At 39.3% G+C, this 12,723-nt stretch overlaps 1 protein-coding gene across 3 annotated transcripts in view; it reads right to left on the bottom strand.

Moving 5' to 3' along the window:
- The window catches only part of obsl1b (obscurin like cytoskeletal adaptor 1b), a 37,871-nt gene that overhangs the window by 16,833 nt on the left and 8,315 nt on the right, over positions 1 to 12,723 (bottom strand). The window contains exons 7-20 of one of the 3 annotated variants that reach the window (XM_085384582.1): positions 12,315 to 12,590; positions 11,848 to 12,123; positions 11,335 to 11,610; positions 10,754 to 11,029; positions 10,147 to 10,428; positions 9,733 to 10,005; positions 9,554 to 9,628; positions 7,531 to 8,892; positions 6,806 to 7,081; positions 4,583 to 4,858; positions 3,641 to 3,919; positions 3,200 to 3,475; positions 2,661 to 2,936; positions 240 to 500 (exon numbers count right to left, since the gene is read on the bottom strand). In XM_085384582.1, coding sequence (XP_085240708.1) covers positions 240 to 500; positions 2,661 to 2,936; positions 3,200 to 3,475; positions 3,641 to 3,919; positions 4,583 to 4,858; positions 6,806 to 7,081; positions 7,531 to 8,892; positions 9,554 to 9,628; positions 9,733 to 10,005; positions 10,147 to 10,428; positions 10,754 to 11,029; positions 11,335 to 11,610; positions 11,848 to 12,123; positions 12,315 to 12,590 — 4,740 coding nt within the window. The remainder of the gene's footprint in view (positions 1 to 239; positions 501 to 2,660; positions 2,937 to 3,199; positions 3,476 to 3,640; positions 3,920 to 4,582; positions 4,859 to 6,805; positions 7,082 to 7,530; positions 8,893 to 9,553; positions 9,629 to 9,732; positions 10,006 to 10,146; positions 10,429 to 10,753; positions 11,030 to 11,334; positions 11,611 to 11,847; positions 12,124 to 12,314; positions 12,591 to 12,723) is intronic. The other 2 variants (XM_085384584.1, XM_085384583.1) reach the window with 2 other exon arrangements.

Here is a 12,723-nt window from a genome sequence, read left to right as displayed (position 1 = left end):
ACAGGTTTGCAGAAAAAAAAGTTCATCATAATACATGCTGGACACTGAAGACGCTGTCCTAAAATGTAAAGCATGTATACAGAAAGCAGCTAAACGTTTAGATGTTTAAGAAAATCAGCTACGATGGATACGATGATGATCAGGTTTTGCTTTGTTAAGTATTAGAGGTCATGAAGGTGTACAAAACAGAACAGTTAAAACATTTGCCAAGAAAACATGGCCAAAAGAGATCATATCACCTTTCACCTCCACACAGAAATCGTTGAACTCTGAATCATCATCAGTTTTACAATTGTACACGCCAGAGCATGAAGATGTGGCCGGTTTCATAACCAGTGTCCTCTTTTTGCTCTTTGAATCAACGTTTAGTTCCGATTCTGGCAAGAGTTTTATTCCATCCTCAATCAAGCAGGTCTGGATTGCAGAATGTGAGATCTCGCACTTTGGTTTTATCAGTCCGCCTGCTTCAAGAGGATCGTTCCTCTCAGCCTCTGGAACAGCTGAGAATCAAACCCATGCTATAGGATCTTCAATTCATTGACAGTAACCAGATAGCAATGGTAAACAGATTTGTGTTTGTTATCCTACACTGTACAACTTACTTCAGTTTTTATAGTCAAGGGTGAGGTATGCCAACAGTGATTTTAATTAACTGATATTTGGCTCCAGAATGGTGTAAATGTTGTTTGGCAGACAGTGAAATCACACCATTATTTTAACATATAGCACTACAATGTAGTATGTAATAATAGTGTAGTATGCCTGGTCTCATTCCTAGGGAGTCAGATACTGTTGTTGTGTCAAGACGGGCATCTATCGGGTACCCACAAGTTGTCCTTTGGTGTTGGTGCAGTGACACACTGGGTTTATGGTTCCACCCATAAACAGGTCTTACTTCAAAGTCATAGCATATGGACACTCATAAAGTATGAATTGGCACCATATTTAAACTCACTGGGAAGCATAATTTCTCAGTGTGCATGGCCACTTTTGAGAAGGGGTTTTATTACAAACCAAGATCTTTTCCTGAACCTAACCATTAGTGTTCAGTGCCTAAACATACAGTCCAAACATACAAAAGTTTAAGACCACTTGAAAAATGGCAAAACATTATATTTTGCATGGTTGGATCATAGCAAGGTTCCAAGAAATGGGAGTGAGACAAAACATTTTTTTGAACATGCAGTTTATTGAAAACACTACTGTAGCTGTTTTACAGCTGATCAAAAGTTTAGGACCACAAGCCTTTAAAAGGCCAAATCTGTGCAAAAATGTGGATTTATTGTCATTTTCTGTCAGGTAGTCACACTGTCATGACGTTCTGATGGCAAAGGCAAAAAAAATTTCCCTTTTTGAACGTGGTCGGCTTGTTGAACTGCATATGCAGGGTCTCTCGCAGTGCACAATCGCAGCTTAAATAATCCTGAGGGTTATGGAACCAAAATGTCAAGTGGAAAACCCCCAAAATTTCACCAGCACTGAGCCGGAGGATCCAGTTGGCTGTCCATCAAGAAACTGGACAATCCTCAACCCAAATTAAGGCCATTACTGGTGCCGACTGCAGCCCCATAACCATCAGACACTGAAGGGCTTCAAAAATAAAAAAAACATCTCCGTGACATCATTTTCATTTTCTGGTCAACCTCAGACAAGGCTGAAAACAACAGAGGTGGCCTCGTGTCCATGAACGCCACAGAGCTGACCGTTTGGACTTTGCAAGAGAGCCCCAAACATTGGACATTGAAAGGTGGAAGAAAGTTTTATTCTTTTTATTCTTTTACTGGGTTTTTTTGGAGGTGTGGTCCTAAATTTCTGATCAGCTTTGAAACAGGCTGTTTAGTTTAAGCGTTGTTTTCAATAAATTGCATGCTCCAAAAAATGTTTTGTCTCACTCTCATTTCTTCTTGTTGGTTGATCCAACCATGTAAAAGATTATTTTTTTTTGCCATTTTTAAGTGATCTTAAACTTTTGATTGAAGCTGTAGTAAAAAGCAAGTTAAAATGAAACTAATCAGTAGATCAAAACAACGTAAAACGCAGTCAAAAGACAAACAAGGCATCTGTTTTTTCAAAATTGTATTATATACTGTATTATAATTGATCAAATTGTGTTTTTGGAAACTTTAGAGGTGAGGATTATATTATTTTATATTAGTTGCTGAATCTGGCTTCATTTCTGATCAACCTATGTTTCTCAACATTTTCAGCAGTTTCCTGAGCCCTTAGTCTGTGCTGATTTACATAGACAAAGACATTTATGTCTTGAAAAAGCCTCAATTTAAATTTCTTTTCTTTTTTATATCTCAGTTTTGGTCTCCACCAGTTAAAGAGCCAATCAATTTGGCTCTTTAACTGTTTTTTATTTTTCTCCGAAAAGCTGCAAGTGTTATTCCTCTGTTACATTGTTCTGGAAGCAGGGTTGATGAAATTTTAAAAGTGAGTAATTACCTATCTGTGATCAAAATTATAGCAAAACCTCCAAATTTTACATTTTTAATTTGGATAAATATGTTCACCAACATTATAAACAAGACAAAGTACATAATCAAGCATTAACACATCTAACTTATACATTCAAATATTGTTCCCTAAGCTAGTCTACTAGCAAAGTATTAATAGATGGTTAGTAATTCTGACGAAGCTCAAAATACTTAGATCACCTGCAACATCCACCTTGAATTCTATATGGTCATCTGCGGCCTCACAGCTGTACATCCCAGAGTGTCTGACTTCTGCTGACTGAATGACCAGTGCTCTCAGTGTTTCTTTAGCTTGGATTTCATATTCACTCTCTGGAAGTAGCTGTTCTCCATCTTTGTTCCAATAGACTTGGGCAGTTGGCTCTGAGACTTCACACTGCAGCTTAATTGGGCAGCCTGCTTCAACAAATTTGTTTCTCGCAACCTCTGGAATCGCTGAAAACCTCACAGGAGTAGCTGGGGGGTATTAAAAGATTTGCAGAGGACTGCTGTTAAGCTGACAGAGCATCATTTAACAAGCAGTGTGAAAATAAGACTTTTTGGGTTTGATTAATTTAGCACAGCTAGGATTAGACTTGGTTTTTCACAAGGTGTTTTCAACTGCATGAATAAAAAGAAGTGCCTAGTTTAAGGGTAACTATGGTAACTACGGCCATGCTAAAATGCCCCAAACTCACACTTGCAAACTCTTTAACTGAAAGGGAATGTAAGAAAATCACCTTCGACGTCCACATGGAATGTTGCAATGTCATCTGCAAATTTACAGCTGTAGAGACCAGAGTCAGAGACTTTAGCAGAAGGAATCATCAATTTTCTGAAGTTGCCATCTCTTTTCATATCAAGCCCAGTTTTGCAGAATAGCTCCAAATCATCTTTAAACCAGGAAACCTGGGCAACAGGGTCTGAGACCTCACACTGGAGGATAATCGGACAACCAGCTGCAATCAGCTTGTATTTTTCTGACAGTGGGAGTGGCATGATCCGTGACGATCGGCCTAAAAGAGGAGAATAACAAGGGTACTGGGTAAGATGCTTGTAGTAGGCAAAACACAGTCCAGCCAGTCATACCATTTTCCCATGATCATTCAAATCAAAGTATGTTTCAGCCACTCACAACAGAGAATAAGAACCATAAGACGACAACGATAGAAATAAATCACCTTTTACATCCACTTTAAAAGTCACAGTGTCATCTTTTGTTGAACATTCATAGGTACCAGCATGCGCGCTTCCAGCTGATGGGATGAACAGTGTCCTTGTCAGTCCATCTGACTGTACTTCCACATTGTTTTGTGGCAGAACTTTTACCCCGTCTTTATACCAGTCGACATGAGCAGAGGGATCATGAGAGAGTTCGCATCTCAGGACAATGGGAGCGCCTTCTTCGACGGACTTGTTCCGGTCATTCTCTTGAAGCTCTGAGAACTTCACAGGTAGGGCTGTAGGTTTTTAAAATTGCAAAAGATTGTCTTAATAAAGTGTCTTTAAATATTAAAACTACACTTTATGCAGTTAGAAATGAGTAGGAACTTAAATTCAACCAAAGCAGCAGACAGCTGACACAGGTCTTTAAGAACAAGGTGCTTTTGACAAAACAACATAAACAAGAACTCAAAGACATCTAGAGTGTCTAGAAGAGCAACGATCAATATGAAACCAACAAAAAGTACAGGTTAGACATAAGAGTGTTTATGGCACAAGAAGTGCATATGGTTAGTGACATTAAAAAGAATAAAGTAGACTCACAGCTTTCTTTATATATCGGATATGCTTAATCAGAAGCTGCATTATGACACCACATTTTTAATGAGATGTTTAGTGTGACGATGTCCTATATTCGTTCATTCTACTCTTATTAAAGTGTTAAAAAAGGGGTCATCATGAATAGGTGTGACGGGGAGTAGTTTTTCTTTAAAGTCACATAAAAAATTACTTACATTTGGCCTCTGCTTTTTAACGTGGCATGAGTAGTGTATTAGGAAGGCCGGGAAATGAACAATTTTCTGTTAGGTCACTACAAAAACGTGACTAAATCACCTGCTGTTAACCTGTTAGTGGCAATGCAAAACAATGAAAGCGCTGCAGAGTTTTTTGAGCATCACCTTTTACATCCACAGTGAACTGGATGTCATCATCCTTTGATTCGCAACGGTATACACCCGTGTGAGCCCGCTCGGCTGATGAGACAACTAGACTCCTCAAATTTCCCTCTGACTGGATGTCTACTCCACTCTGAGGTAGGAGCTTTGTTCCATCCTTGTACCAACTGACTTGTCCAGTAGGGTCTGACAGTTCACATTGTAGAGCAATGGGATAGCCTGCTATGACCGTCATTTTCTGGTCAACCTCAGACATTGCTGAAAATGTCAGAGGTGGAGCTACAGGATTGAATGTAAGATAGAACTGGTCAATAAAACATGTACTGTAATGGACCAAAAGAAGCAAAGCAAAGCCCTAAAACTGAAGCTTTCCAATAAAATCAATAAACTATGTTAAAATTTTTCAAATTTGTATTTGTAAGGAAAGATTCAGCTAGATACATTTAGTAAACCTGGTCTACCAAACGTTTTATTAATATTAACAGTCAGTCTTGTAAGAAATTTATTGCATTAATTAAAAAAAAAAAAAACCCAACTGAGGTGGTTCTGCAGTGACAGCAAATGTATGATAAAGTATACTTAATTAGCAAAGGTTTATGTTTACAAATGGTTGAAAGTCATTTTTTGTTTTACACATTCGGCCAGTACCTACAGTATGAGTATAGAAGATGATTTAGCCTTAAGAAAATTCCTGCCTTTACAGTAGGAGGCTGGAAAGTTGGAATTCTTCCAATGTTCAGTCACCTTACTTAGTCAAGCAAAGAGTGAGTGTACTAATGAAACCCTGGGTACCTGACAAAGCAATTCAGATTTATTTTGACACAACTGTGAAGACATCTAAGACATTTGGGTCAAAATACCTTTGCCCGCATCAAGGCTGTGTGCTTCTGTATACTGTCTTGGCAGGGACAAGGATTTCATTAATTGGATATTATGACTTAATGATAGGGTTAATATACTGAATCTTTGGGCATGTTTGGTTAGTTCACATGTCAGTGATGTCCCACAGAGAGCCGTAATGCACCCCTATTAAAGCTAACCAAGGGTATTTCTCTACAAAAGAACGCAGACTGTGTGCTACCTGAGTGCTTGGCAAATTAAAGATTTTGCAAAACACTTAACTTCCTCTTGGATAATAAGTCAAAAATCAGATTAAGCCGCACTGTCTTTCTAGGGCAACTTTAGCTAATTGTAGACAGTGCCTAGTTCTTTCATTTTGATTTAAAGATAAAATAGAGCATGGCACAGTGTTTGAAAACTCTCATTCGTTAACTTCAATGGAGTATGCTACAAACTAAGTACTAACTTGGACAGAGCCTTAATGTCCCCTGAGCAGTGTTGTCAAAAATAAGCCTAGGATTAGCACGATTAACACAACCTGCAGACATGTTAATGTTTTGTTGTGCAACATAGAATGTGCAAGAAATTACCCCACTTGTCAATTTTGAGGAAACCATTTGCGTACAAGTGGCTAAATGTGACTGTAGAAGTTGTCACAGCATATTCAAAATAAAAACATCAGACACAGTAGCTTACTGGTGTTAATAAGTCATGTGACCATGGTGTAGTTCTTTGAGATTGTACTTACACTTCAGAAATCATACAGTTGGAATTCATTTGCGGAGATTATCCTGCTGAACAAATGTGTCATGAATTTTTATTTTACTCAGAGCTTATTTTCTGTGACAATCCAAAAGCATTTGGAGAAATCCAATTGACTTTTTAATTAAAGGATCCAGGGCCGTACTTCAAGGCTGGCCTACAAAAAATTTCATCCCAGCAGAACTCCCAGAGTGCACCACACAGGTAGCTGTAGTTTCAGTCTCTGTGATTCATGGACTCAGACATCATAGAGTGAAGTCATGAAAGCACATGACAGTGGTTACTAGTTAAACGTAATTTAAATATTTGGATTGTACTTATTGTACTTATACTTATTTTTCTTTTAAATTAACATAATCCAAGAACTCATTTTGTGCAGATTGCAAATGATTACAGTAAAGTGAAGTTTTTCAATCAGTTGAGGTTTTGTATTTAACTATATTAAAGTGTCTTGATTTTTTTTTTCCAATCAGAGAAACTAAAATCTGTCTACTTTATGGTAATTATATTTTTCCAGAAAACTAAAAAGAAAGCTTGCATTTTGTGAGTAAAGCAAACTTATTTGTATGCAAATAACCTCCACTAAAATCTAATTGCATAACAGGTGAAAACATCTTTTGTCACCTTTAACATCCACATGAAACTGCACTGCATCATCTGTTGTCTTGCAGCTGTAAATCCCTGCATGAGACAGTGTCGCAGATCGGAAAGTCAGTGTTCTTATAGAACCATCTGCCAGCATGTCCTGCCCAGCTGCTTCAAGAAGTTTTATTCCGTCCTTGTACCAAGTAACTTCACCATTAGGATCTGATATCTCACACTGCAGCATTAGGGGTTCACCACCTTCAACAGACTTGTTCCTTTCAGCCTCACAAAGTCTTGTAATTCTCACAGGCGGAGCTGGGGATGTTTGAGGTAACATCAAGAGAAAATTGCATCACTATTACTGACTACAACAGAAAGGAAGCTTTAAAAACAAAAGGAAAGAGCAAATCAAATTCTAACATCAAGATTAGTCATGCCAATAAACCTTGAGAGTTAAAATAAGTCATAATAAAAATATGTCCTTGTTTATTAGTAATATAACAAGATGTGTCTTTGGTTAGACTTGAGATACCTGGGCATTCAAGTTAGGATTTGAAGCTAATGTATTTACTCTTTGCTCTATTTTGAATGTTCCTCCCAGACCACCCAAGCGCAAATTCAACTACTGAAGTACTTTTAGTGTAAATAAAGTCAAGTGAGTAGTTATAGAGATTGCCAAAATGTAAAGGATTGCAAAAAAAAAGGCAATCTCAATCATTGTGCCCGTTCATTTTTTGCTTGGTAATGCTAACCATTTAAATCACCTTCAACAGCCACCTTATATGCAGTGACACTGTCACTCCAGTAACCATCATGTGTCCCTGAGAGGTAGAGCTCTTCTGATTCTACCGTTGCTGTCTGCTTGATATTGCAAGGCTCTGCATAGTTGGTCAAATGTCTTTTCCCAGAGTTAAATGTGATGTCTACTTGTTCTTCCGTAGTCTCCAGGGTGCGATAAAACTCTGCGGGGACTGTTGCTTTCTGACTTGGCAGGGACAGCACTTCCAAATCGTTAGAAACTGCTTGTCCTGTATTATCGGGATGATCCAATTTGACATATGCAGACTGCTGCAAGTCGTATGGCTCTTGTTGGAAAGTTTTTACCTCTTTAAGGTTAGAAAAATCCAATGATTGAAGGGATGCTGTTTTAGGGAAGTCACTGAGCCCCTCTGAAAGATCAGCAGATTTCTGTAGGAGTCTGTTGAACTCCTCTGATTGGTCAGTTGCAGTCCATAAAGAGTTATAGGGCCCCTCTGAATAGACTGTTTCAGTTTGTAAATGGTCACAAGGCTTCTCTGAAAGGACAGGTGGGATCTGCATGGAATTAAAGGCCCCTTCTGATTGGACATCTGCAGTCTGCAATGACTTAAATGGTTCCTCTGATTTGACAGCTACAGTCTGTAAGGATTTAAAGGGCTCCTCTGATTTGTAACTTTCAGAGATTATGGATTCAATCAGATCCTCTGACTGTGGAGTTGCAGTTTTGAAAGACTCAGAGATCCTGTCTGATTTGATTGAAATCTGTAAGGTGTCAGTATTATGCTCTGGTGTTGTAGCTGAATTCTGTAGAATGCTGCCTAGCTCTGACTGGACAGATGGTGTCTGTCCTAAACTATGTAGCTCCTCTGATTGGAAAGTTAGATTCTTGGAAGTGGATTCCTCTGACTGAACAGTTGCAATTTGCAAAAACTTGCAAAACTCATCTGTCAGAACAGCTGTCTGCAAAGAATTGTCAGGTTCTTCAGATGGGGCTTCCGTATGCTGTACATAGTAAATGAATTCCTCACCTTGTGTATCTTTGAGCTGTGTAGTGTGATGGTGTGTGTCAGACTGAGTTGTTATTGGGTTTACAGAGTCATGGTACAGTGGACATTCGGCTTTTTCCATTTGTTGACCATCATAGAGTTCGTTCAGCTGTTTAGATGCAGTGCAGTCAAACATATATTCATATGCTGACTGAGAAGTTGGTGTATGACTGGAATGGTCTTCACATGTCTCAGTATCTCCAGCCTTGCCACCGGAGATCCCAGAATTGTATTTTGAGGACACCCGGATAACTTCAGCAGGACAAGCCTCCTCTGTGGACTTGCTCTTCTCTTGGTCAGAAGAGAGCCTTGGCGATGTAGCTATAAGCATTGTGATGTACACAGAGAAAGGTTTTCAGTGGTTGATGGTCTCAATACTTCTTCTTATAACAGAATTTTACATCAGTGTGGGTTAGCATGGAGTTATGGGATTATCCATTGCAAAGACAAACAAGAAGATCGACCAGGTTTGGTCTGAAAGTGAGCTCCAATATGTCTTCCTTCAACTGACTCCTAATATTCTCATACCAAAAATCTGTACATTAGCACCATAAAAACCTATGGTACATTAATTTTGTTGTCTTTGACAAGAGTTCGTTGTCATTGCAACGGGGAGACGTTCAGGGCAGCAATGTGAATGAGAGGATCTGGTGATGAATAAGACATAAGATGGACTTTAAGAGTGGTAAGTTGCTTGTTACAAGCAAAGATGACTGTTAAAATGAAGAATGAAGGGACAAACACAACGTATATGTTAGTATGAGAAGCAGCTACACAGCTACTAATCAACCATTTAAGAGGCAAAAACAGCAGGAAATGACCTGAAACCAGTGATGACAATGTGACACAGAGCAATTTTCTAAAGGAAAAAAGATTTACAGATGCCTCAGATGATTGGGCTAACAATAAAATACACCACTATTGTTAGTGGCATTTATGTGCTTGGTTAAAATGGATGATTGATGTTGAAATATCAAATCACCTTTGCCATCCACTGTGTATTGGGTAGATGCATCAGCTATCTCACCAATCTCATCACGATAGTGACACTGCTCTGCTGTTTGGACAAAGCCAAAGAGAAAACAATGAGCTGGGTGATAGCGTTACATATGTAACTTATTTCTTGATTCTTAATTGTGCAGGTACAATGAGGGGAACCACCTTTTATGTCCTCATTTAACTGTACATCATGAGCTGTTTCACAGCCAAACTTCACATCACCAGAGGCATATTGTAACTGGAGGGGAAAGATTTGGCTACTTCTCTGGGATTCACTGTCAGTTTCCCTTTTGGGGTAGATCTGGGTTCCATCTTTGTACCAACAGGCTTTGGCAATGGGATCTGAAATCTCAAATTGCTGAACAATTGAGCAGTGTGGTTCAGCAGAGTTGGCCTTCTCGTCATCAGGGTCAAGTAGATATGTTGGAAGTGGCACTACAAACAATCATTGGGGGGGAAACTGACTTTAAAGAGAAACTGATACATTATATGTTTATATAGAAATGTTACTAGAAGCTGCACAAAGAGTTAGTACAGCTGAAGCAGAAACCACATTTGCAGAAAAGGTATAATCACCTTGATTTTTTACTATTAATTTGGCAACATCATCTGCTGTTGCACAATAGTATGCTCCAGAGTTTGCAGGATGAGTTGGTTCAATAACAAGGGTGTTCTTGATGCTTCCATTTTCAAACTCAGGCTCTCTGTCAGGCTGTGTATCAGGTTCTGTATCCCTCTGCTTTGACACCTGGAAAGCAGGGTCTGAGGATTCACAGGGTGGTTCAGCGGGGGGGTACGTTGCTTCAAGAAACTGTGTCTCCACAACCTCCAGCGAAGGCGACAATGGCAACGTTGGAGCTAAAGATTAATGATTAATATTATGACTATGGACTTAATGGAACATACTCATACTATGAAGAAAAGGGCAATAAGTTTAACTTCCCCAAAACTGGGAAGTAATCTGCCATCTCAAATTCAACGAGAAATGCATTTTCAAGGGTTATGCTTTTTTCATTTAGTCAGTACACATTGATTTTACCATGGACAGTTACAACTTCACACAAAGCACCACTTTAACACAGACACACAGAAACGCATATCATAATGTTAGTCATATCTAGTCTCCAGAAAGCTTTAGAATTAGATCCAAAAGTAAAACAATTTAATTGTAAAAACAAATCACCTTTAGCATCCACAGTGAAGTGGATAGTGTCATCAGAAGTTTCACAGCTGTATAGCCCTGAGTGCAAGAGCTCAGCAGATGGGATAATGAGTTTCCTTGATGTGTCATTACTCTGTATATCCCAACCATTCTGTGGGATGAGCTTTTTACCATCTTTATACCAGCAGGCAGGCACAGTAGAGTCTGCAACCTCACATTCCAGCTCCAAAGGTTTGCCCACTTCGAGTGACTTGGTTCTCTCAACATCAAAGATAGTAGAGTTCGTCACTGGTATAGCTAGCATTGGGAATGCAGGACAGCTAAATAAAATCAAGGCCATGGAAATGGATACCTTACAAAAATGTAACTGCTGAGCAGAAGATGAAAAGGGCTTTGGAGACTTATAATTCACAGAGAGCCGCAGGAGTCGCAAAACCAATGTATATAAATAGTAATCACCTAGTGAGTTAACTGCTCTTTAAAGTTATGTGCACGAAACACTCCTTCAAACCACATAGTAGAAGCAGGGATTATTAGTGGCATCTATGAAGAGGGGGGGTGGGGTTACAAAATGAACGCAAAGATAAGAAGCGTAAAGTCACCTTTGATCTCCACTTGAAACGCCACGGTATCATCCTGTGTGGTGCATCTGTACACACCAGAATGGCTCAGCTCTGCAGACTGAATAACTAATGTCCTTGTGTTGCCCACTGAGTGGATTTCTAATCCAGAGCTTGAAATGAGCTGTATTTCGTCCTTGTACCACAGCACATGGGCCTCGGGATCCGACACCACACACTGTAGCACAACGGGGCAGCCTGCTTCAATCGACTTGATCCTCATATCTTCAGGAATAGCTGAGAACTTCATAGGTGGAGCTATAGATATGTTTAGATTTGATGTCAACCTTAAATCAACCTCATGCCACTTAGATTATTTATCATAATCTATCTACTGACCACTTCTAACATGCTGTAATACACTGAAAAAAGGTAGCGCACACTTAAGCACTTCTAAGATGAAAGGCAACAGACAACATACAAGAATGTCATTAGAGTTAGTTGCTTTGCTGAGTAGGAGCTCGTTAATGTTTCACATCACTTAAAACAAATCACCTTTGATGTCCACATTGAAAGTGATGGTGTCACCCTTTGTCTTGCAGCAGTACAAGCCAGAGTGTGAAACTTCTGCTGAATGGATAATCAGATTCCTCATCAAGCCATCGGATATGATATCTATCCCACTTTGAGAATGGAGTTTTGACCCATCTTTGTACCAGTGCACCTGGGCAGATGGATCTGAAAGCTCACATTGTAAAACAATTGGGCAGCCTGTTTGGATGGTTTTGTTCCTCTCAGCATCTGGGAGTGCTGAAAACCTCACAGGTGGGGCTATGGATATTTAGATATTTTAATGGGTTGGTAAGTGGTAAAAAATAAATAAATCAGATGATTCAAAGGAAGACAGCATGCATTTTTTACATAAAAAAGATGTTTGGTACAAGTCACAATGAAGAGGGTTAGTCTCTGTAAAACAAAAAACAAAACAAAAAAACGCAATGTAAGAAACTTGTTCTACTCACCCTCTACTTCCACATTGAACCTGATGACATCATCAATGGCATCACAGCAGTAGACTCCTGAATGTGATAACTCTGCTGACTGGATGACAATTCGTCTCATGGTGCCCTCTGATTGGATATGAAGACCTTCCACAGATCTTAATTCCACCCCGTTCTTGTACCAGTGCACCAGAGCTGCAGGGTCTGATACCTCACAGTAGAGCACAATGGGATTCCCAATTTCTACAAATTTATTTCGATCCATCTCTGACAATGGGAAAAACTTGACAAGAGGAGCTGCAAATTTTAGAAAACACAAGGAAAACACTGAGTGTAATAAAAGGTATGTGTTCACAGGGATGGGTTTTTTGGGGTGAGACACTGACAGGTGTGCTTGCTCACATACAGCCCTCTACAATTGCAATTGGAT

This window comes from Rhamphochromis longiceps, linkage group LG16 (genome assembly GCF_057381845.1).
Source record: "Rhamphochromis longiceps isolate RC_006_pf linkage group LG16, R_longiceps_female_GT1.1, whole genome shotgun sequence".
NCBI lineage: Eukaryota > Metazoa > Chordata > Actinopteri > Cichliformes > Cichlidae > Rhamphochromis > Rhamphochromis longiceps.
The sequence above is the reverse complement of the archived record's forward strand: the minus strand, read 5'-3'. Positions and strand labels throughout refer to the sequence as shown.